The following is a 25,754-nucleotide window of genomic DNA, read 5'->3' on the forward strand; positions in this document are numbered from 1 at the left end:
TCAGCGCCTCCTGGTGGTCTCCCTGCCACCTCCCCCACTCATTGCTGGAGCCTTGATGTGGTGCTCTGAGGCTTTTATGGACTCCAGAAGAGATCATGTCCTTAGAGCTAATCCACTCCTGTGGGTGTGAACCCGTTGTAGGTGGGACCTTCCTCTGGATAAGATGACTTCAGCTGGGCAACCCAGGGTGGATCTTAATCCTCTAACTGGAGCCCTTTACAAATGGTATGAATACAGAGAGACGGGGCCACAGAGACAGAGAGAAACGAAACCCACAGAAGCTGAGAGAGAAAGTCGCAAAAACCAGGAAACGAAAACACCTCACTATATCCAGAGCTGTTTTCCCAAAGCTTCCCTGTGGTGGGAGGATGAGTGTGTTGTGAAAGGGAAAACACTCTGCTGAATCCAAACATTTCCTCTCTGCCGTAGACACTGTGCTGAATCCAAACCTTTCCTGTCTGCCGTAGACTTTGGCACTGATTCCAAAGTCACTTTCATCTCGTGGGTCCCCAGGTCCTTTCTTGTAATTTGGTCTCACTTGTGCTCCATCACTGTCTATCAGAGTGGAGTCAGCCTTCTAAAAAAGTAGAGACTGAAATAGATGCATGGGGGTGGGCTAGGAGCCTCTGAGCCCCAGTCACTCCTGGCTGAGGTGTGGGGAAGTTGCCTCAGCACTGTTTGAGAACTGCACCCAAGTTGCAGCGCAACCAGATGCAAATAGACCTGAGAGGATTTGTCTGCTCTTTTCCTCAGGGGCAGGAGGTCAGATCCTGCGCACCCCAAAAGCCCTGTTTCGGAATAAGAGCATAGGAGTGCTGTGCTGTGAGGCTAGGAGCCTCTGCTTCTTTTTTAGCCCTCACATTTAGGCATTTCTGGGAGTTACCTATGGGGTACAGGTTCAGAGAACAGAAACATGCTGTAATTACATAATGGCAAATACAAGGCTGTGGTACAGAAGCAGAAACATCAAGCCGAAGCGGAATGCTCAATGGAGAAGTCCTGGTCTGTCAGCAAGAGAAGACTTGGTGAAACTTATAAACACCTACCCCTTCTGCTCTTAACTGCCCTCTCAGGGGAACTTCAATTCTGCTTGATTTCCCAGGCTTGCCCTCTGCCCTGCTGCCGCAGGTCTCAGTCAGCAGGCGCCTCTCGGGTTCACCGTTCTGACTGATTTAATTTAGAGAATTTCTCGCTCTTCACATGGCAGCAAAGGTCACATGGCTTAGCTATTATGTTGTTCAGGAATCAGCTTCTTTACAGCTGTGGTTCTGTAACATTGGTTGAAATGTCCCTCTTTTCGTATTTTTTGCTTTCAGCCCTGAGATGATGAGCTCCTACGGAATGGTTTTATGGCTGCATCTTTTTGTTTTTCTAAACATTCTAAGAGTCATTGATTCCAGGATTTATTTAAGATCTTTAGTAAAGAAATATAACTACAGTGGAATAAAATCCTCCCACCCCATCCCATCTTCTCACTGAGAGAGGTGTTTTTCCCTATTGTGAAAAGCTCACAAATAAGGTAACAAGTTGTCTCTGAGTTAAAGGCTTGTACAATATGGCCAAATATTGAAAAACACATTTTTGTTCCATCAGGCTTTATTGCCAAAGGGCTTGAAAATTCAGAAGTGCATTTCTCTCCTCAGAGAACAATTTTGTATCCCAGAGAGGCAGGAGTGGGTCAAAGATGGAATCATCGGGAAACCATGTGTTGGTTTATGTACTGGCAGCTGTAGCCAGGAAAAAAAGATCTGGATAAAAAGAGGGGTGGTTTGGAAACCAAAAGAACACCCAGAGTCACTGATTATGACTTCATTATTTAGAATGCTAATCTTTGCTTATAACTGGGAAATTAAGGTGGTGCAGTCACACTTTGATGGCTATTTCCTGGGCTCTTCCTTTTCTGATTTGATAGCCCTGCTACAACAGAAAACCGATTCAACATTAGTGAATCTTATAAGCCCTCTGTGGGGAAGGAAGGAATTATCTTTTTTTTTTTTTTTTCAAAACAGAAAACTGAGCTCAAAGAATTTGTGTCAGTTCCCCAAAGTCACCCGGTTCTATAGTGGTGGTGGAATACCAGGCTTGGGGTAAAGGGTCCTCGCCTCTCCTCACCCTACAGGAACAGGCTGCAATGGACATCTGGGGGGCTGACCCTGACCTGCTGAGGTGTTTAGTTTGTCAGAGTTTTGAAAGAGAATTGGATGTGAATGCTTTGAGGCGTGGCGGGTTGTCTCTGGCTTTTTATGGGCCTCCCCCTTCCTTGCCTGACTTCCGAAGGTATTTTAGTTGTGGCCCCTGCCCACCACCATTCTATTTGTTGTCCTACGCCTGACTTAGTTGCTAACCCTTCTCTTTCAGAGTTTTAATAAAAGTGATCCAACAGTTAATGAAATGCTGAAAGCATTTTAAATGAGAAGCATCTTCTGAGTGAATACCTTTGATCAGACAGGTTGGATCCTTTTCATCTCCTCCTGACACCCATCTTCTTTGTTCCCTGTCCATCTGCCTGACTAGGATGTGACCTCCCGGTGTTCAAGGACACGGCACTCATCCTGTAGCCCTAGTACCTGCAATGGTACTGAAACCTAGAGGAGGGCGCTCAACAAAATGTTTGTTTGATGAAAACACAGGATAAATGTGTTCTGGGGACAGCAAGAGAGCAATTTTCCTACTGAACATTAGAAAAGGGTAAAGAATTTGGGTCTACCAAATCAGGCATATGTAAGTGTTTTATCTTCAAGGAGGACTTGGAATGCTCAGTATGTATTTTATGCAGAGCCCCCTGGCAGCAGGCAAATGGGTGAACTTTGTAATGGCAGCCTGCAGGTAGCCTGTTGCCATGGTCCGAGGGGCAGGTAAAGGAGGTCTCAAATGAAGTGGGGGCAGGAAGAATGAAAGAGAGGAGAGCAAGACAAAACATATGGTGGCCATAGAATCCAAAGGACATACTGATTGATTTGAAAAGGAAACTGAATGATGTAGCAAATATAACTACAAGTTTTGGATGCTGGGTGACTGAGAGAAACAGATAATTCTGTTTGCATCACTCCCTTCCTCACTGCCCTTTCCCTAATCCCTCCATACCCTGCCATTTTGCAGTTCACTTAGCTTCTAAATCTCTCGAGTTTTCACATTAATGGCTTTTCCCACCCATTTGAACATGAAAAAGAAATTTTTCCATGCAGAACCCTGTAGGACAGAATTTGTGCCTTTGTGTTCGCCATTGTTCTTTTATGATTATGTCAGGGTCACCTTGCCTGTCCTGATTCCTAAGGGACCCCAGTCTCACATTTCAATGTGGCCTGTTCCATTCACTCTGAGGAGGGGATTAAATAGTGGTGGAGATTGAGGAGTGTTCATGTAAAAGTGGAAGTCAAAGCAATCTGAGTAGATAACATCACTAATCAAAGGTAATAGTGATAAAAATATTCATGATAACAACCAATACTTAGTAAGTGCTTACTCTGTTTTATGCTTCAAATATATATTGATACATAAATTACTATAACACCAATGCAAAGTATATTATTATTATTTTTATTATACCCATTGTAGTAGTTTGATATAATTGATGAATTCCAAAAAGAAATATTGGATTATGTTTGTAATCTGTACCTGGGCATGATTGAATGATTGAGTTATCATTAGGGCATGGAGTTCCCACCCAGTCCCCACCCCTTGGTGGGTAGAGACTCGCAGATATAAGGCATGGCAATGGACAGAGTTGGAGCTTTTGATGTGGGGATTTCTGATGTTAGAGTTTGATGCTAAAGACCCGGGAAGTCAGCCCGCAGAGGAAAGAGAAGCCAGCACCAGGTAAGAAGAAACCTTGAACCCAGAGAAAAGCAAGTCCCAGGAATGTAGGAACCCAGGAAGCCTGAACCCTCGCAGACATCAGTAGCCATCTTGCTCCAAATAGACTTTGGTGAGGGAAGTAACTTATGCTCCTACCCCAAATAAATACCCTTTATAAAAACCAACCAGTTTCTGGTATTTTGCATCAGCACCCCCTTTGGCTGACTAATACACCCACTAGAAGAGAAGAAACTGAATGTGGCAATTTGATATTATTTATGAATTCCTAAAAAGAGATATAGATTATGTTTGTAAACTGGTCTGTTCCTGTGGGCGTGATATCCTTTGATGGTATTAATTCAAAGGTGTTATGTTTACTTGGTAAAATTAAGATTAGGGCTTTATTCAATCACGTCAGTAGGGCGTGAGTCTGTGCCCCTTTGTGGACTATATAAATGGACACTCACACAATAGAAGAAGACACAGAAAAGGAGAGAACTGAGTTTTGATGCTGGAGCCCCAGGGAGAGCCGAGCCATTCATCTGATAGTCTATAGCTGACCTTGTGAAGAGACCAGGGCAGCTGAGCCTAGAAAGAAATGAGCCCTATGCCAGTCTACAGCTGAGATCAGAAGAAGCTGGGCCCACAGAACCTTAAGAAGAAAGAAGAAGGCTGAACCCCACAGACATCTCCAGCCATCTTAGATCCACATGTGGCAATAGACTTCGGGTGAGGAAGTACCTCTTATGGTACCTTGAGTTGGACTCTTCAGGGTCTGGTAACTGTGAGCTTCTACCCCAAATAAATTCACTTTATAAAAGTCAACAGAGTTCTGGTACCTTACATGAGCACCCCTTTGGCTGAGTAATACACTGAATTACAGTCAAGTTCAGTAGGTGCTCGTATTGGATAGCCTGTAAATGAAGAAACTGCCCACATTCTCACTCTGTTAGATAAAGAAAGATTCTTGGAATCTGGATGGATGGTGGGGTCTGTTGGCAATGAAAAGGCTATTATGTCTAAGCTTTAATATGACCCTTTTTTGATGTGATGGTTAGGCTAATGCGTCAACTCAGCCAGGTAATAGTGCCTAGTTGTTTGGTTAAGCAAGCACTGGGGTGATTGAAATGCAAGGATATTCCATGAACTGTAATCATCAGTGAGTTGACTGCATAGTTTGCTGATTATCTCTACAATCAACCAAAGAGATTGCTGTCACCAAATGAGTGACATCTCATCCAATCAGATGAAGGCTTTAAAGGGGAAGTGAATTCAGCATTTAGAGAGAGAATTCCCAGCTCTGCTTCAGATAGCCAACGTCTCCTGGGAACTCTTCAAGGACCTTCATCAAAGCCCCTGGATTGCAGCCTCCTCTATGGGATTTGGATTTGTGCATCTCCACAGTTGCATGAGACAATTTTATAAAATTTTACGCTATTTACAGATATCTCCTGTCAGTTCTGTTTCCCTAGAGAACTCAGACTAATACTTATGGGCTTCAGACTCCCCAGGCTCAGTTCAGGATCTCTCTGCAAATATGGAGGGCTGGCTTTCTGCCCTCGGGGTGGGGAGTGGGCTGGAAAAGTAGGCAATTAGAGTTGTCGGGGAGGAGGGCAGTGAACCCGCCCTGGCCTGGATATTGCAGTTGTGAGGGATGGAAAAAACAAGCCTGGAGTCCTAGACTGGAGGTCAAGTCACTTCTTTAAGCCCTGGTTCTCTCATCTGTGAAATGAGACTGATTGAGATCAGGTGTGTGAAGGCATCTAGCACTGCCAGGTGCACAGCTGGTATTCGATTCAAATGTGTTCATTACTTTGCTCGGAGATTGAATGCTTGTGGGACAGGGAGCTGCCTCCTCCTTACTCCAGGGGGATCCTCCCATCTTAATGTGTTCAAGCGTTTGACCATGGGACACAAAGATATGTCAGATTGTCCCTTACGTTTCTTCAAAATGTTAATACTCATGTTTTCGACACAGAGTAGGAGTCAGGGTCTAGAGGAAGCTCCTCTTGTATTTGATACGTCTTAAGAAATATTGTTTCCTTTTATTTGGCTTATGTAATGTGCTGGTAATTTCATTGCCCAAGTTGACATTTTCAACTAATGTAATTACATTTAGAAACTTATAAAAGGCTATTACTAGGAAAACTCAAACGTTTATCCTCTTTATGAAAGTGGGGATAATAATTCCTCTTAATGTTTGTGCTGTGCTTAGAGGGCCTTGCCTGAGAGAAGTGTCGCAAACACCAAGCAGCACCCCATGTCTCTCTTTGTGCTCATTTAGCACCTATTGTAAGTGTGCCATTCTGGCACAGAAGTAATGCTGATAGAATTTCTCCAGGGGCTTATCAAACGATCATGCCACCTGAGTGACTAGGTGTTAGCATTTGAAGACAGAAAATGTCAAATGTAAATCAAGGGCACTTGTCACAAACATGAACAATAATTTCCTTAAAAGTTATATATAAGCACAGGAGAAAAGTCGGCGCTGTTTCTTCTCCCCAGGATGCAACCCAGGGAGCCATGTCAGCTCAGGCGCTTTAGGCAAAGGCAGGGACAGGCGGAGCAGTGGTGGAGGCGCCAGTGCTGAAGAAGTACGAGGAGACCCTTTCCCTTCAAGCCAGCCAGTTAGTGGGGAGGAGGCTTTCCTTCCAGTGAACCACTGAGGAGATGGGGGAGGCTCACGGTGTAGGGGACACTGTGCTTGACACAGTGAATCTTTAATGAAATATTGGCAGAATGAAATAGAGGGCTACCACATCACCACTTAATTTTTATAGCTGGTGTTTCACAAAGCCATCTTCTGCAATTCTGTTGCCTACTGAGCACGGGTCCAGCAAATACTTACCAAGTGACTATTAGTGCCAGACACTTAGGTCCTAGGAATAAAGAGACAAATGAAACACAGTCCTTGCTGAAAAAACAACAACAACAAAAAACACCCAAAAAAAAACCCCGCACAGACCAAACCCAAAACAAACCAAAACCCAGACAGCCCATGATTCAGCGCAGGGATGACCTATCATTTTCATTTCTTGAGCCAAAATATTTTTTGATTGTTCATGGTCACCTTGAAGCATTGTTCAAAAGGATCTTAAAGCCTCATCTGGGTGCTGCAGGCGAGAGCACTGGGATCATTGCAAGAGCAATGGGCATCCACTCATTTATTCATTAATCCCACAAATATTTATTTAGTGCCTCCTATAATGCCAGCTGCTGTTCTGGATGCTTGGAATGCAGCAGTGAACGAAGCAGACATCCTAGTGGAAGGAGACAGACAATAAACAAACAACTATCATAATGTCAGTGGTGATAAGTGGTAGGAAACAAAATAGAGCAGGATAAAGGAAGAGCATGTGACTGGTGAGGGAGCGGGAGCCTCTCGGAGGAGGTGACATTTAGGCCAAGTCCTGAATGCTTTATGGAGAATATCCAGGGAAAAATATTCCAGACAGTGGAAATTCTTAGTACAAAGCCCCGAGGAGAAAGTATGCTTGAGGGAAAGGAAGGGGCATATCTGAAGCAGGGTCAGTGAGGGGTGGTTTGGTAGGAAATTAGGTCAGAGATGTAGCCGGGGGTCTATCCATGTGGGGCCTTGTAAGGCTTAGGAGGCATTTTGGAGTTTGATCTACATGTGAGGAGAAGTTGTTGGTAGGTGTGAGCAGGGAGTGACACATTTCCTTATGTAAAGTCTCCGTCTGCCTGCTGAGGGGTGAGGGAGTGAAGCGGGGCAAAGCTGGATGAAAGGAAACCCAGCAAGAAAACTGTTGCAGTCAACCAGGTGGAGGAAGTGTTGGCGAGTAGATGCCCCATAAGCCATTGGACACTTGAGGCTGGATTCCAGGAAAGCTTGGAGATGATGATGGCAGAGAAGAGTGTCAGCAAGACTGTTTGTACCTTCGACATCCTTGGCGGGTGCTTATATCTATTTTCCAAACCTAAGATTTTTTCCTCTGACTATATTTCCAGCATTGGAAAATTTCTTCTTCCTTTGTCCATCAACAGATTGTGGAAGAAACACAGGTACCCCTGTAAAATTTGGTGACCACATTTTCAAATCAAAACCTGGGATAGATGGTCTGATAAATAATGATATTTCAAAACTGACACTGTTCAAAAAGTCTGGATATATTATTACTGAATCAGCCGATTCAAGTAATCCCAAATTCAATCATTCCACAAGCATTTATTAAGCATCTAGTAGGTACTTTAGTAATTTTTAGGATAATTGGGAGCATGCCTAGACAGAAATGAGACCTATCGAGGAAAAAAAACTACAAGTGGGCTACTTTTTTTCATTTTATCCCTTCTTGGCATCAGAAATCCACACAAATATTTTCCTAAGTTCATATATCAGCCTATGTGATGATATGGATCCAAACTGTCTCTCTCACCTCTTTTTTCCTTTTTTCACCACTCTCTCCTTCACATGGTCTCTTCAGCCACACTTCCTTGCTTAGATAGCCAAGTATCCCTCTGTCTTGTGATGTTTGTCCTTGCAGTACCTTCCTCCTGTGATGCTTTTGTCCTAGACATTAGTCAAGCTCATTTTCCCACTTAATTTGCCCTTCTGCCTAAATATCATGTTGTCATGATATTTCAGCTCACCTCTTTCTCAGGAGGCAGCACTGTCTATCCTTGTCCCATGTAGCACCAGCAGGCATATCCTATCTTGGCTTATTTTATTGTTTGTCACCATCAGTAGAGCATGAGCTCCATGAGGACGGGATCTGTCTCATTTTCTACTGCTTCCTGGCTGCAGACTCATCACTGTCACATAGTGAATCCTCAATAAATAGCTGGAGAATGAAGGAATGAGGAATGACCTTGGCGTGCTGCTCTTCAGATGATAGACTCTTTTCCCGGGCCTCGGTGTTACGATTAGCTTTCTATAAGAAGGCTTTTGAGATCAGCATCATGTTCCCTCTAGACAAGTCAGGCACCACTGCAGCCAGTGGGGACGGCTCTGTGGTGCTAGACCGAAGTGAATCCTCTTCCTGCTACCCTGCATTGTCCCTGTCCCCTGCTGCCTATCTGGTGGGGGGTAGGGGAGCTGCCCCCATCTGTCTGGACTTGATCATGTCTGGTGTTAGTCTTTGATTATGCACCCCTGGAAAGGTTGTGGACCAAGGCTCCTGACGATCTCTTACCTGAGAGGTCTTGAGTCTGCATCTCTCTGCCACCAGGCCCTCTGCTCAGAACTAGTGCTCCTCCCCACGGCGTAGTGGCACTGAGCTTGGTATGAGGGCTACATGCCTTTTGAAGGAAAGAGTCTCTGTTTGGGATCCAAACTTAAAACAGACCCTCCATTTAGGCAAAGCTTAGGGTGGTTTGATTTAAGCTCTTTTTGTCCAATGAACTTATGTGGGCTTTGACAGGCCCAGGAGATACAGTGCCTGCTGGGAGCTCAGGGTTTAGCTTGGAAGCTGAAGGGCTAAACAGCAACCCATGACAGCCAGAAGAAGGCTCTGATAACCATCACAAGGTCAAGGGGTGGGCAAAGGAGCAAGTAACCATCCTATCTGGAAGGGTTCAGAGAAAGAACAAGGCCCCGGATTCTTTGACACATCTCCCAGTGAGAGGAGGTGTCTATATCCCTTCACCTTGAACCCGGACTAGCTCATGGCTGTGTTGAGTAGTTGCGTGTAACAGAATGACACCATTTGGGTTCTGAAACGAGGTCATAAAAAGCACGTGGCTTCCACCTTGTTCAGGATAATGAGCCTCTTTATAAGGCGATTGAGTACCCTATAGATGCCAGTTTGGAGGGCTCATGTGTGGGCAGTCTTTCCGACAGTCCTTCGGCCATTACCACCAACGTGCCTGATGTGAGTGAAGATGTCGCAAGTGGATCTAATCCTGGCTGCCAGTTCCCAGGCATCTGAGTCATTCCCAACTGAGGACCAAGACACTGTAGAGGAGGGACAAGCCATTCTCACGGGACTTGTTCTACTCCACTAAGTTTTGGGATGGTTTGTTACACAGCAGTAGTATCTGAAACATCTGAGAGAAAGTGCTTCAACTGGGTCTTGAAAGGTGAGCTCAACAAATGGACACAATGGGAATGTGCATTTTAGGCACAAGGGACGAACACAAACGCACACAGGACTTCAGAAACAGGTGTCTTCAGGGCTCTGCGATCGCTCCTACTTGGCTAGAGCAGAGCAAGGTGAGCAAGAGGGGCCAGATATACTAGGGAGGCTTATGTTCTTTGCAAAGGTGTTTGTCATGCTTGATTATATGCAGGTTAATCTTAACTTGCTGCTGTTCCATGACTCCTGATGATTTATTTGTTCCTGATGAGTTATCAGTGAAATTAATGGTTGTACAATACTCGAAGTGCCATCTATAACATAGAAACTGAAGAAGCTCTTTATTTTGATTATGGACCACAGGCTTGGATTTTCACTGTTTGAACATTGCAATCATGAGTCTAACGATTCAGACTTCAGGTGTTCATGGTGTTGACCCCAAAACAAAGTGTGCAGGACTCCGCTTTCTGGAATGTCGTGACTTCCAGGCGGGCAGCGTGGACAAGGGCGTGGGAGTCTTCTAAAGGGGGAGTGAAGAGAGTTTTACACCTCGAAATTCCCTGTTTCCTCAGAACACTTCACATTCCCCCTCTCCCCCTGAATTTACCATTTCCTTTCACTTTTTATCGAAGCAATAGCCCTATTCCCTCCCTGGAAAGGAGGCTCACCCTTCTGTATTCTTGTTGAGGCAATTTTAGAAGTACCTCACTCTGTGCTGCAGGCTATTGTAGTGCGTTTCCATAACACATTTAAAGGCTCACTCCTTAAAATTGTCACGTCTGGAGAGCCCTAGATAAGTCAGCAAGGACACAGACGTGCTCACTCTCTCTTGCCCCTCGTATTACAGGCGGCTATCAATTCCAGCTCATTTAGGCCGATCCAATCCCGGCATCAAGAGTGATTTCCATATTATTACACCAACCTGGAAATTACAGAGACTGTGTATTATTCTGCAAAGTCTCCAATTTAGGCTTATAACATAGGGCTAGGTTATTAGTGACATGCATCATTATTCTCAAGATACATTCTATCTGCAAAATTTTGTTCCCAAATCCTTTGGAAGATCTCAGCTCTGCTGCTCAGACTCTCTGCCAGGCAAGCTGCATTGTTCATGTTAATGTGCTCTTACCACGGGCTTTGAAATTAATTTTTGATCATTGATTCCTTGCATTAACTGCCCCCTGAGCCCTTCTAGTGGGTAGAGAAACATCACAGAGCGAGGCCACAGAGTGAGTCAGTGGGCAAGCTGGAGTTAGAACGAGCCACACTTTAATTAAATGGGATCTCGCAGGGCCTCAGAGCGCCTGTGTGGAAGCTACAACCATGAGCTGAAAAGGAAAATGAGAATCGCATCTCAATTTTTCTTTTAGCCTGGATGTAGGTTGTTTCGGTCAAATAATTCAATTTAGGAAAAACCAGATATTCTAGTTGAGGAATGAGACAGACATTCAACCAGCTCAATTGTTTTGATTCCTTTATTGAATCAAGAAAATAAACAAAAATGGTTTGACTGTTCACCTGGTCCAAAACAGTTGACTGCTTGCTCCAGAAAAATATCAAAGGTCTTTGACAGTTTTAAGATTCTTTTTATTCTATCATTTTGCCAGTGAAGCTATTGGAACTGAACACTAGAAAGCCTAATAAATAGCTAGCATTGCTTGAGTGGAAGAACCTAGTGGAATAAACGCTTGCCCTATATTTTACGTCTAAATTGAAAATGTGAGGTTTCAATTCACATTTTTTGAATAGGAACCTCAGATTAGAGAGTTGGATGTACCTTTGCTCATTTGAATCTCATCACCATCCTATGGGGCAGGATAATGGTGTCTATTTTAATCTTAGGTAAATGAATCTCAGAGAAGTTGAGGTAGGTTAAGTCCTGTGAGCATCTCATTAAATTACAGCGTGGTTTTTAATTAGCTTAAACCAATGGTTCCCAAAGGGTGGTGTGGAACCAGTGGTATTAATATCACTTGGGAACTTATTAAAACTCAAATCCTTGGGCTCCACTGCAGACCTACTGAATAGAATCTCTGGGGGTTGGGTCCAGCAAACGTAGTTTCCTAAGCCCTCCAGCTCAAGTTTGAGAATGACTAGGTCAAGGGCTGAATGTGACAGAGGATACAGCACAAGGGTTTAGTTAGGAATACCCCCCTAATGTATTTAGCGTAAGATTTGAGCTGCAAAACTTCACTGTGTATACATTTTTCTCTTCAGGACCACAGTTTATTCTAGCTATTTTATTTAGATATTTAATACAGTGATTTGTTTAAATTGCATTATTTATATATAATGAGAGACATACAGACACATATCTATATTAGAGTCTGTTGCTTCAATCAACTAGATCAGTGCCTGGCACATATCAGGTGTTTGATAAATATTTATGAGTGACTGTGTAGAACCCTATTATATGCAAGGTCCTGTGGGGGTGTGTGTGTGCGCATGCATATGTGAACGTGTGTGCCTGTGTTGAGTTAGTCCATTAAGCGTGAGTAGAAGCAGTTGGGTTGGGATGATTTGGCAAGGCTTCTTGGATAGGTGGAACTTGACTGGCATAGGATTTTGATAGGTGAAGAGAGCTGGAAGGCTGTACATTGTTGGTGGGATTGCAAAATTGTGTACCTACTGTGGAAAGCAGTTTGGTGGTTTTGCAGAAAGTTGAATATAGAACTACCATATGACCCAGCAACCCCACTTCTAGGTATAGACACAAAAGAATTGAAAGCAGGGATTATAACAGATACTTCTACACCAAAGTTCATAGCAGCATTATTCATAAGAGCCAAGAGATGGAAGCAACCCAAATGTCCATCAACAGATGAATGGATAAACAAAATGTAGTATATACATACAATGGAATATTATTGAGCCATAAGAAAGAATGATGTTCTGATACGCTTTGATGTGATGAAACTTGAAGACATCATGTTGGGAGACATAAGCCAGGTACAAAAGGGAAAATATTGTATGAGTCCACTTATATGAAGTATCTAGGATAAGCAAACTCATAGAGACAGAACATAGAATTCAGGCTTCCAGGGACTGGGGTGGTGGGGAGGGTGTGAAAGGGGAAGGAAAGTTATTGCTTAATGGGTGCAGAGTTTCTGTTTGGGATGATGTAAAGTTTGGGTAATGGAGGGTGGAGATGGTAGTACAAGATTGCGATTGTAATCAATACCGTTGAAACTTGAAACACTTGAAACTTTAACCCTTGAAAGTGGTTAAAATGGGAGATTTCAAGTCATATATATGTTACCACAGTAAAAAGTTACAAAGAGAGAGAGAGAGTGCTGAAAAGCATTCCATGTTCTCGTAGAGACCTATCTAAAGAGAAGATGAAAGTATGCAGGGCACTTCAGGGCCCCTGGGTTGGAGAGGTGTGGTGGAGCCACGGTGAAGATGGGCTTGGAGTCCAAGGCTGTGGAGCGCGTGGTTTGTCTTGAAAGACGTTTGAAATGGGTGATGAGGTAACAGAAGTGCTAGCTCGTGAAAGTTATCCTTTAACCAGTTAAGTTCAACACTTGGATTCAATTAGAGACATCCAACACGTTTCATATTCTAAATGTTATATCGCTATAATGCAGCTTATGAACATATTGTTGATCTGGCCCACTTATTTGCCATGGCTAAGTCTTATCTTATGGGTACGTTCTGTTTACAGTATATGTATGTAACTTATCAAAAGTGATTAAGTTTATAGAGGGCAAAATAAGAGTCAACAATGACCCATAAGCTGCATTAATGGAAGAGCAGTGCATTATTTAGAATAAAGATGGTAAAGACAGTTACATGGCCCATGGCTTTCAGTAAAGGATAGCTGTGTTGCTATTAATACTACAATTACTCCTTGTTGATATTGTCTCTGAGGTTAGCTGCATGTCTTCATCACGTGCCATATTAAAACTTTAAAAGCCCCGCATTCATTGCTTCAGAGCACTTTTAGAAGTAGTTATGGCAAGACTGAAAAGTTACAGCAAATCAGGAAATGTAGAACTGGAGCTTGAAAATATCATCATGATTATCACCATCGCTGCCATGAGCATTTTCATCTTCCTGTACCTCAGAATATACTAAGTAATTTCATGTTCATTATCTCATTTGGATTTTCACATTAACTCTGAGGAATGAATGCTATTACCCCCATTTTATAGATGGGAAAATAAGGTGTCTAGGGTACTGCTGTCTGATAGAAATATAATGTGAGCCACGTTTGTAATTAAAACATTTACAGTAGCCACATTAAAAAGGAAAAGGAAAAAGTTAAAATCAATTCTAATAACGTATTTTATTTATCCCGATATATCCAAAATATTATCATTTCAGCATAATCAATATAAAATGATTAAAGTGACAATTTACATTCCCATTCTTTTTTGTTTTGTTTTGTTTTTGGACTATGACTGGGAAATCTGGTGTGTATCTTATACTCACAGGACATTTGAATTTGGACTGAGCACATTCCGGTGTTTAATCATTGTAGGTGGCTAGTGGTTGCAGATTTGGGATAGCACAGGTCTACAGGACTGAGTGGGAATTGAACGTAAAGTGCCTTGTGTAGTCAGAATAGTGACTAAACTCAGAGAACCATAGAGACTATTAGAAAGATCTTTGCTCTTGATCTAATGCTTGTAAACTAGAATAACCCAAAAGACAATGTGCCATTCAAATATAAGCCACTCAGTGAGTGTCACACCTATTGTGTCTTTCTTTTTTTACTTTTATGACAAGTGTGGGAAAGAACTGGTTGGAATCCTTTCTAGTAAGGTGTCTGCAACTCACATTATTTTAGACTGTTGCAGAGTGTGATCAAATTTCAGATGACAGAATCTGATAAATGGGGAGGAATTTAAATCTCTGTGGTAACATCCTCAAGTAAGCGTGTCTCAAATCAAGTGGGTGCTGTATGTTTTCAATTAGAGAGAGCCCTCACTATCAATAATACAGGCATGTGACTGTAAATCCAGCTATGTTGCATGTATTAAAGTGAGAATTAAATGAAGATAAGTAGATATTCTGATTGGAATTAACAATGATATATCTCCAATTGTCAGAATTTAGTTGTTTAATTGTAGCAAGTTATAAGGTATGAGGCTTTTATTGTTACAATAATAAAACAAATATTTAAATTATTCAGAAGCAGATTCTCCCAAGAGCTTTATTTGGGACTCCTAACTAAAACCAATACCCTTCAAACCCTGATGGAAGGTTGATCCAAGGACCCAAAGGATGTGTCTTTCCAGTGGTCCTACATTGCTGCCGTGAGAAATATTTTTATCATTTGGCACTCCTGATCTGGGCCACGTTCACTTTTATTTCATGCCTGACTTCCATAATAACCATGGCCATGTTAAAATATATATTTAATATCTACAAGAGATAATATAGATTCCCTGAGCAGCTCAGATGGAGAATAAGGTTGCTACAAAATGAATAAAGAGCTGATTGCTGGAAATATGTACTTTCAAATATCTGGGTATCATTGTCACTCATCCCCTCGCAATAATTTATTATTTAAGGAGATCTTCCACCATATGGGTAAATCTTAGTCTTAGGCTTCAGCGCAGTCAGTCATTCTAAAACATTTAGGTTTTGGATTCTTTTATATATTAAATAAACAAACAAAAAGTAGAGAGGGCAAGTTAATAGACTCTGCCCAGGAAAAAAAGACAAAAACCAAAAAGAAACCTTACAAGCGGAGCAAATGTGGCTCAAATAGTTGAGTGCCTGCTTCCCACACAGGAGGTCTCAGATTCGGTTCCCCTTGCCTGCTAAAAACAAACAAACAGAACAAGAAGCAAACAAACAAAAAAGCCACCTTGTGGGAGCCGACGTAGCTCGGTGGTCGGAGTGCCAGCTTCCCATATATGAAATCCCAGGGTCAATAGCCCCCCTCCGCCTGGTACCTCAAAACAAAAACAGACAAAAAAAAACCCCAAAACAAAAAAGCCTTACATATCATTTCGAGGGCATCACATAGACTCCTTCCATCCTCCTACCAAAATCTGGTTTGAACTCCAGGTTTAGAAGTCCAGTCCTGTTTTTAGCAACGAGTTGGGTATATTTTATTGGAATGTGTTGGGTCTACTTGGCAGACTAAGACCCTTTAATCAGAATGCATTTAGGTTTGATTGCTTCCCCAATTATGAATTGTAATTACACAGAATGTAAATGCATGTTTAAGTGGTTGTAAAACTACTCCACTACTTGTCACACTATTAATTTAATAAACTGCATATTTAGCTGGGGTCTTCATAATTAGGCATCATCTGACTGAAAGATTCTTGCAAACATTCTATGACAATTTTTTTTTCCGAAGGGAGAGAAAAAGAGACGGAGAGTGATGACAAAAAACCCTTTGCCTTTAGGTGTTTATCACACCATGAAAGCCAAAACAATTACTCAGGGCTTTCTGGGGTAGGCATGAGTGGTAAATAGCAAAATGCTATTTCCTTGGAGAATGTTTCCTTGCAGTGTTTCATGCTGGCAGAGGGAAAACCATTCCCCAACAGGAACAGCCCTCCTTCAGAGCGCAAAAACAAACGAACAAAAATGACATTATATTCTTGCCTGCCTGGGGCAAAAAGGATCACCTATTCTTAACTGCACTTCAGGTGTGTTCTTTTCTGCCATTTTCTTTCTTTTATGAGATTAGAATGACTATGCCTTGTAAGAGCAAAGCTGTAATGTGGTGCTATCAGGACAGCTGGAGGATACTCATGTCTTTACCTTAAGTTGACATGTTCTTGCCAAGCAGGGAGTCTATATTCAGACAGATGTAGGAAGGGTGGTAATTATTTTTTCTCTTTTCCAGTCAGTTTTCCCCATAGAATTTAGAGTTCACTAATTGAATAATAGTTAAAGGTGGCACCTCTGAAAAAAGGGGACTAGGTTAAGAAAATGAGTATTATTTTTATTTCTAATTCAGTTTTCTTCAGCCAGCCTAGCTAAATCCTTATCGTTAACATAATTAGGTCTCACAGCATAATGGCACCATTTTATCGGTTATCATTTCAGGTTAATAAAAATATTACATAATTTTAAATGTTACTACTCCATTTCAATTTATCTGTCAAATTAAAACAACTTTTGGGTAATGGAAGAAGACAGAATGGGATTTCTAGCATTAATTAAATGATCAACTATTGAAACCTAAAAAGTACCTCTGAAAATGAACTAAGAGTTCCTGGTAGACTCATTTCATACCTACCCTAAAAATGCAGTAGAGAGAGAATTTTCCTGCCCTGACAGATCTCAAATAACTTCAGTTCTATTTCAATATTAAAAAAATTTTCATAAGAATTGCTATTTTCTAGTTAAACACAGTAATACGAGTTATACAAGGGATATGTCTGTTTCTCAGTTATTGGATTCTTCATGTGCAAAATGAAGCTGGAGATACATGAGTCATACTTTACCAGGTGTTGTGAAGAGTAGAAGTTCTCTGTGTTCCCAAGATTGTTGGTGAACATTCTTGGTAGTTGGCATTAATTCTTCCCAACATCTCATTAAGTGTATGTGCAAATTATGGTGGGGACTTGACGGCATCTGTTTTAGGTAACTACAGGAAACATTACCTTTAGTGTAAAAAAGTGAAAATACACTTAAAAGTGCAAAATTATTCTACATGGCAATGGTCAGAACTGTCAGAATATTTGTGCCAGAAGGACTCTTGTTATTTCTTAGAAAGAAATCTGATTAGAATCTAGTCCTGATTTTCTGAGGGCAAACAAAGAGTTGTACATGACCAGACATTTGGATTAACACCCTGGCAGTGTTTCTCACTATAGATTTCATTCCTATATGTCACTAAGACTAGAATTGGGTTTTCCAAAAAAACAAAAAATAAATAAAAAATAAGAAGTAAATCCCAGAGGTTTATCTGATTTTTCTTATTGTTCTATGCCACCACTGACATCTTTATTGATAAAGACTGGGAGTAAAAACAGTAAGTAAGGAATTCTAGCTCAGATATCTGAAGCTGAAGCTTTAAATGGCACCAGATTGTAAGGACCTAGAGTTTCAAACATAACAAGTACGCAGAACATGTAGTTGAAACCTCTTTGTGAGCAGAGAGTTTGTTAAACAGGTATTTTATTTCATATGTAACAACAGGTGAAGTACAGCAACCCAATTCCCATAAAGCACAGAGCAACCCCTGTGTTTATATACAGAAGGCTGGGTGTTTATATACAAAGAGTAGGGGCCTGTTGATGGTGGAAGAAGGTGACGATGGGTCTGAAGAGCTAATATCAGAGTTCCTTCCTGGCTACCTTCAGTCCTTCCAAAACTACTACTCCAGGAAAGCCACAGCTGCAAGAAAGGAGGAAGAGCCCTGAACTACAGCAACAGCTTGTTGGACCATTTGCCTTCTTTCAAACTGGACCTTTTTTGATGTTACCTGGGCAAGTGATCTGTGCCATTTATGGATCAGACTCAAAGATTCCTCCTGCAGTGTTCACCTCCAAGCAGATCCAAGCTAAATGTTTGTAAGGCCCAGGGCAAAAGTTCCAATGGAGGCCTCCATACCATATGTCTACCAATTTAAAAGTTGTACATGAAGCTAACAAATCGTCAAGCAAAATCTGTTCTACCCTAAGACCTTAACACATAGGCTTGCATAACAATTGGAAGGCCAGGTATAAATGTAGAATCTTTTGACTTCTCAGACTTCTGCACTGGATTCTGACCCTGAGCTACCCTAGCCAGTTCCTTCCCCCCATGCCTCACTTCTCTTCCAGGCTTCAACTCTGGCTTGGACTGCAAGGGGCCTCTCCACATTTGCCTGTGGATTCTCTAGTACACTTCTACCCACATTTATGAATCTCTTCTCACCCCTAGGCCTAGATGTGTGCACTCAGGATGCTGTCCACCCTGGAGATCTGGACCCCCAGAAAAGGGCCACACATGATCTGAAAGTTGATGGGGGGCATCTGGTTAGGGAATGCTGAGTTCTTGGCTTCTAGGACAAAGCTGGCAGAGCATGAGAATTGGTCTCTCTAAGCAAGGACCCCACTTTGCTGGGACTACGTTTCTCCCTTTAAAGTTGCATACAGGACCAGAAACGAATCACTCCCACATCAGGGTGGGGCAGTCTTATTACTTTCCCATAATATGCTGACCCTTTGTCCCATTTTTTGGGATTTTATTGCTCATCATTGGCATTGAGGAAGAAATCGTAATTTTAGTTTGTGAGAAAGTTGATAGATTTACCATAGGAAGGGTTATATTAACCCATCTTAAGGGACCTATCCAAGTAAAAGCAGAGAAGAATTAGGACCTTAAGTATGTGGACAACTTGGGACCCACTTTCCACCCTGGTCCTGTTTCTTAAGACATAAAATTGTTGATGGGACCAGCTTTGCAAGAATACTGGAAAGCAGTAAATGAATCAAATGCACTGAGTTGGGTTTTCTTCAAAGGAATAGACTCGTAAAAAGTTGAGAATCCAGATTAAAAAGAACATTTCATTTCCATTTGGTATATACCTAAAGTGAATTTTTATTAAAAGCAGATCGCATCACTTCAGGAAAATCAGAAAACTGTATTTAAATACACTGAACGCATGATAGTCTTCATCAGTTTGGATTCTTATACCCTTATAAAGATAAAATGCAGATGGATTGATTTAGATCAGGCATTCATTAAATTTTAGAATTAGCTTTTGGAATCCCACATATTGAAAGGTACAGAGTCTGATTCCTGAGCATTGTGACAAAGCCTTGAGTGGATAATGATAAAGTGCATTGTTGCCAGAAATAACAGTATGCCTTTGGTTTGTGCTAATAAACTATAAGACAAAATTCCAATTTGAATATTAGAAATCTACCTCATTGTAAGGACTCTCAAACTCTGTATGGTATCGACATTTTCGCATGTATTCTTTGGTGAACCTGAAATATAATTTGCTCTTTACACTTCTAATGTAAATCTCCAATTTCTGATTGGCCACATTGGCACTAAGCCAACACTCTAATTTCTCTCCAGGTTTTCTTATTTCTCACATCAAAAGGGACTGTTGGTTTGAATATCAAACATTCAATTGACTTGGACGTGGAGTAGCAGGCAACACAGGCATTACCTGATTACCTTTTATTGTCTTCTTTGAATTGGCTTTTCTGGGAATGACACCAATATGACATGCTGTTCCTCCACCTAGTTTTTACACAGGTTATTTATCAGAATATTTTTTCCCCCATCCCGGCAAGGAATGGCCACTGAGAGAGGAATTCAGGTGAGAATTAAGCTTCTGACCCAACACTGTCATAGGTTATTGTCTTACCAAGTCGTGCAGGTCTTCGTTGTCCTTAAGACTCCAGCTTGGTGTGCTAATTATTTTTCACTTGGAGATGCTGCTGCTAACACATTTGTAACCTGTGGGACACCAGTGTGCTGGACGCTCTTTTGGCCTCTTTGAAACTTTGCAATGGTTCTCACCCCTCCCCCTCCCCTTGCTGCCTTCCACAGCAATTGGCCTAATAAAAGGCAGAAACAAGAATTTATTACACCTTGGGCAGTACATAAAACAAACTTTATTCTCAGGAACAGCAGTTATGTGTGCTTGCTGCGGTATATTTTGATATTTCCTTTAAGTACTTAGTCCGAATATAATCAAAGTCAAATTTGCTAATCACTCAATTTCCCTGCTCCGTTCCTGGTTCGCCAGGTTGCCGCTTACGGTTCTCAATGTAAACACTGTATTTGGAAAGATACATAGATCAGCATCCCTAGAGTCACATGATCACCATCAATCTGTGAAAATAGCATGACTTAAAAATAAAAGTCTCTTAGTACTCTGCCAACAGGCTTTGGCATAATCTTGGCAATCGCTTAGATTTTTTTTTTTTTTTTTTTTTGCTGTTACAATTTTTCCCAAGTGGAAATAGTCTCATATTTTGCAGACATAGTCCAAGCTAGTGAACATCAATCCATCTTCCTGGGTATTACATTCATCAGCTGAATGTATTCAGTCCACATAGAAATCAGTAAAGTGAGTGTGAAACTGCTCGGTGCTGCTCCTTTCATCTTAAGAAACTGCAATACAAATTCCTGGAATCGTTTATGCAGGAATTTTTATTCTTTAAATCTTCCAGTGTTAAAGCAACAAGAAAACACTTAGAATGTCCTTTGGTGGAATCTTATTACACGTGTTATATATGTAAACTGATATTCTTTGATGCCAGCACGTTGCCCATACAGAGAAATCTCTGCACAACGAAAACCAAACAGAACAAAAAGAGGACAAAATAAAAAGTCAGTCTTTGCTGATTCGAATTAGATACGTCAACAGATTGTCTGGTAACACAAATTGGCAATAATACAAAAAATCTACATATTACAGTATTTCAAGAAAAATAACTTCATTTGAATACAAAAGGATAGATACACTTTCTCTGATCCTATAGCCACTCTTTTGTACAGTGGGTGGGTGCTCGCACTGGGATGACACAGTGCTGCTAAGATATACAGGGGTATGACTGGCTCCAGCTTTTGGAAGGGGCTGTTTACACATGTGCATCACTAACAGACAAGGAAATCTTTCAACCGACGAGGGTTACAGAGCAACGTTCACTAAAGCACAGGTTGGAAGGGAATCAGGGACTGAAGCAGGCCAATGTGGCAGCTTGTAACAGACTTCCTTATACCCACAATGCACTGACAGCGAAGAATGCGTCTATTTGGTTGGTCCACACACTGGGCAAGTGGCACGTGGGCGCGCCACCTTAGAGTAGCAAATGTTTTCAGGTTGGTTGACTTTGCTTGCCTTTCCTGTTTGGGGGGCGGGGGCTGTTAGAGCCTTTCCAATGCACGATACGCTCTGCAGCTGGCCATGCGATTGGTGGCGATGGGATCAACAGCTGCCAACCCCTCTGCTGTCCGAGCTGAGCAGTCGTGACTCGGATGTGCTCTCCACGGTTAAGTATGGCTTAGTTCAGTCAGGCCGTCGTAGCTGGTTCGCGGTCTCGGCGTGGGGGTGCCTGTGTGTGTTTCCTGTGTTAGTAGCAGGTGCTCCGGGGCGGCAGGCCCGGCCGGTGGCTGGAAGCGACGCCTAGAAGGCCAGGGGGCCGGCGGGCCCGGGCGCGGCCGGCGGCGGCGGCGGCAGCAGCAGCAGCGGCGGCAGCAGCAGCAGCAGCAGCGCGGGGGAGCCCTGCGGGCGCGCCCCCGAGCCCGAGCCGGGCCCGCAGCTGCCCACCTCCTCGCACCGCAGCTTTTCGCAGAGGATGCCCGTGTAGGCCGCCGGGCACAGGCAGCGCACGTTGTTGTGGCATGTGCCTCCGTTCTGGCAGTGCAGCAGCTCGTTGTCGCAGACATTCGCTGCAGAATGAGGGGAGGGCGGTGGGGGGCGGGGGGCGGGGGTGCGGGGGTGCGGGGAGGAGAAGCAGAATCAATTTAAGTTCATCTGGTACATCATGTTTTCAGCTTAAAAAAAAATCTCTATTGATCTTGTGCTCCCCTCTTCCCTCCACCAACTAAGCACGTGACTCCAATTTCCAAACAAATGTAGTTTGCCCTCTTTTTTTAAAAATCACATTAGCCTTTTTTCATATAGATTTTTGCCGCAATCGTGGAGTTATCATTGTCCATTTCAGGCTATGGAACACAAAATAATGTAATACTAATGGTTTGGCAGTATCTTCCCTTGGTGGAACTGGGACCTGTTGTGACCTCCTGGTTTTTAAAGGACAAGTGCCTGATACAAGAATGCAGAGCCTTGAAGCCAAATGAATGGTAAGTAGAATGCACAGCAGTGTTGCTAAAATGACAGAGGACCTCTAAGGGGTGGGCCGTTCTCTCTGCCCTGGATTCTAGCCCCTGCATGCTTGGGGACAGAAGCCAACAGGGAAGGAAGCATGGGGATGGAGGGGTTGGGACATGGGGAAGGCAGCATGTTCCAAGGCAGGCAGCAGTTGATGGGAAGAGAGAAAGCTTCTTCATACTACGCATGTAAGGAAGAGCAGTCACATTTGCTGCTAACAGTCTATTAGGATTCCGCTCATCTCGTAAACATGGGAAGTAGAGTCCAAGGTTACCTTGATTTCCTGGAAGTTAGTAAATGCGATGTTGAAACCCTGATTACCAAAATTTCATTATGTTCATCAGTGACGAAAATCACTTTGAATAAAATCAGGACAAGCAATTTTAGAGACTAAAATTCATTCGGGGTCCTTGCCATGTAACTTTCCCCTTTAATGATTCCTTATCTCTTCATAATTCTGGTTATCCTCATTAATTCCATGTCTCCAATTCTTTTAGATAATCAAGGTTTCACTGATTTAGCAGAATGTTAAATAGAACCCAGGGAAATTAAAACAAACAACAAAGAGTAAAAGAGACAAGAACACTTCCCGGCAACATATGCTGCTTAAGCATTTAACATATAGAACCACTCTGGAAAGGAGGGTGGGGGGCAGAGCAGAAAAAGGAGCTTTTCATAAATTTTAACTTTTTTCATTTTTAAAAATAATGGCATGGTCATATTCTCCCAGGGGTGCCAAATGAATCAAACACACACACACACACACACACACACACACACAAATACAATTAAGTACAGAGTGTTTAAAAAAACAAACCCACCCACCAAGTAGCAACTCAATAGAGAATCCTGCCTGGTCCATCAGTCATGTTCAAGAGTTATGCCACCTTCCAAAGAGGCTTCTCACAGGCAAATATGCTCCTGTTCTATGTGCAAATGAGCTGAGAAAAGATGGTGGTTGATACTCAGAGTTCAAACCAAAGTCCTCTAAACAGGGCCTTGTTTTACCCCATTCCTCAACAATTCCTTGGCTACTTCTTATCCAGTTGCATGATATATTAGTATGATTTTCAGATGTACTACATGTACTGTCGATAAACGTCAGAAGTGAATATTGAGGCCAACAAAATCCTTCAGCCTCAAAATACTGATATCCAAGACTGTGTTCCAGGGTCTGTAATGATTCTATAAGCTACCTCTTAATGTGTGGCTTTGAAATCATGAAAGTTAGACCCAAATCACAGCATTGTGGAGTTGCAGTTAAAAATGTCAAATCTGCAGGTGTGAGGCCACGTCTGCAAGTGTATTGTGATTAGCTTCATGGTCAGAGTGGCTGAAAATCTTCCCTCTCTGGTTGTTGCTAATGTGGAAAGCACAGGCAAGTTTTCAGGATTTTGTTTTGCTTACACTTCAGGAAATATCTGTTTAATTGGGGTAAACAGATTCAGACAACTATTTCCATTTAAAGTTAAAGATTCTCAGCATTTCTTGTTCTAGCCAGTAGATTGTTGAATGGGATATTTCCTTTCAGCAATATCTGAGTGGTAGGGAAATATCTGTTCTATCAATATTGATAATTGCTTGCCTTGAATAATTGAGAAGAAATCAATAGTTAATTAAATATCCCCTTTAAAAAAAAGCTATTTTTCTTCTTCTTGGACCTGAATGTAAATCAGCTGTTGAACAGAGATTTCTTTTTCTCAAGAAGCTAGTGATTAAGTTAAAATACAATACTTTCTCTACATTTCCATAATCTACTAGTTGATTTTGATAATTGTAAGAAATTTTATAACTGTGTAAGGGATATTTGAAGCCTGGGATTAATGTAGCCAGCAAAGACTTATGAGCAGGGCAATGTTTTAAAGGGAAAATTAAGGTGAGGATATATCTTCCTAAAAGATGAACACAAAAAAAAATGAAAACTAGAATATATTTCATTACTGTAGAATTCCCTATGAAAAACATTACATTTGGTCTCTTAATTGGGTTATTCTTTCAACAAATGCAGAACTTTACCAGTCATCGTACAGTGATGTTAAAAGCACTTTTAACTACAGATCTTACCTGCTATGCTTAACATCATGCTCCATCTTCATGACATTTTGATCTAAAATTGTGGTGGTTAATGAATAGACTAGATGGTTAACAAATATCATCGAGTTCTTCTTCAGGATATAAAACCTTGTACTAAACACCATGAGGAAAATAAAATAAATAGAAAGCATGTTTGCTGCTCTTATGAGTGTAAATCTAGGTGGTATGATAAAATCTACACACAAGAAACCATCTAATATTAATTGCATTAAATTGTCCTTATCAATTCCAACCAGCTCATCCAACATCTACTGTGTACCAGGCACCCTACTAGATTTTATGACTATAACTCTACCTGTCCTAAAAGTGTTCACAGTTTGGTGGAAAACAAACAAATAAATGCAAAAGTAATTATGAATATATTTTTAAAAAACTATGAAGTATTTGCAAACTGCTGGGGGAACCCAGATGATTATATAAATAATTGCTCTTGGAAAGATCATAGAGAGGAGCTATTTGAACAAAAGAGTGCATCAGACAGATACCGGTTGAGTTACGGATGGGTGACTGTAGGAGAAAAGGCAAGGAGACGTGGTAAGGCATTTTGCTGGAAATATTAAGCAGTTTTCTCTCTAACTCTGAATTCACGCTTCTGATGTTAGGACTAGAACTTTGCAAGTTAACACCTTGCTTCTACCACTAGGGTGTACTAGAGGGAGCATGGAAGGTTGGAGGAGGGAAGAAGAGATTTCCATTTTCCTGTTTGATGGCTCTTCCTAAAAGCATTGCCCAGCAAGGGCCCTTCATCTCAACAGCACAATTTGGTTCCAGGGCTCGCTTTATTCAGAACCAGCTTAATCTCACTCTTAGAGGTACCGCATCACCTAGCAGCACCTCCTCCCTAGAGGTTAGAGCTTGAGATTAAGGACCCCTAGCAGTACCCAGACATTACGGCTCCTAGGAGGTGCAGGTGGCAGGTCAGTGAGGTCTCTCCTCCAAGTTTCTAGTTTCTGGTAACCCCAGCCTGTTCCCTATAATCCTTTAGCCCCAGAGTGATAGTTGCTTCCTGCTTACAGTTACTGTGTCTGAGTTACTTCGATGTCCTCTTTTTATTTTTAAATTCTCAAACACCTGTT

General features: G+C 41.9%; 1 protein-coding gene across 5 annotated transcripts in view; it reads right to left on the minus strand.

Moving 5' to 3' along the window:
• Nucleotides 1-20,882: 20,882 nt before the first annotated feature.
• Nucleotides 20,883-25,754, minus strand: part of NTNG1 (netrin G1) — a 356,764-nt gene continuing 351,892 nt past the window's right edge. For all 5 annotated transcript variants that reach the window (XM_058303107.2, XM_058303105.2, XM_058303108.2 and 2 more), the window contains one exon: nucleotides 20,883-22,142. In XM_058303107.2, coding sequence (XP_058159090.1) covers nucleotides 21,877-22,142 — 266 coding nt within the window. In that variant the 3' untranslated portion in view covers nucleotides 20,883-21,876. The remainder of the gene's footprint in view (nucleotides 22,143-25,754) is intronic.

Source organism: Dasypus novemcinctus, chromosome 9 (assembly GCF_030445035.2).
Source record: "Dasypus novemcinctus isolate mDasNov1 chromosome 9, mDasNov1.1.hap2, whole genome shotgun sequence".
Taxonomy (NCBI): Eukaryota; Metazoa; Chordata; class Mammalia; order Cingulata; family Dasypodidae; genus Dasypus; species Dasypus novemcinctus.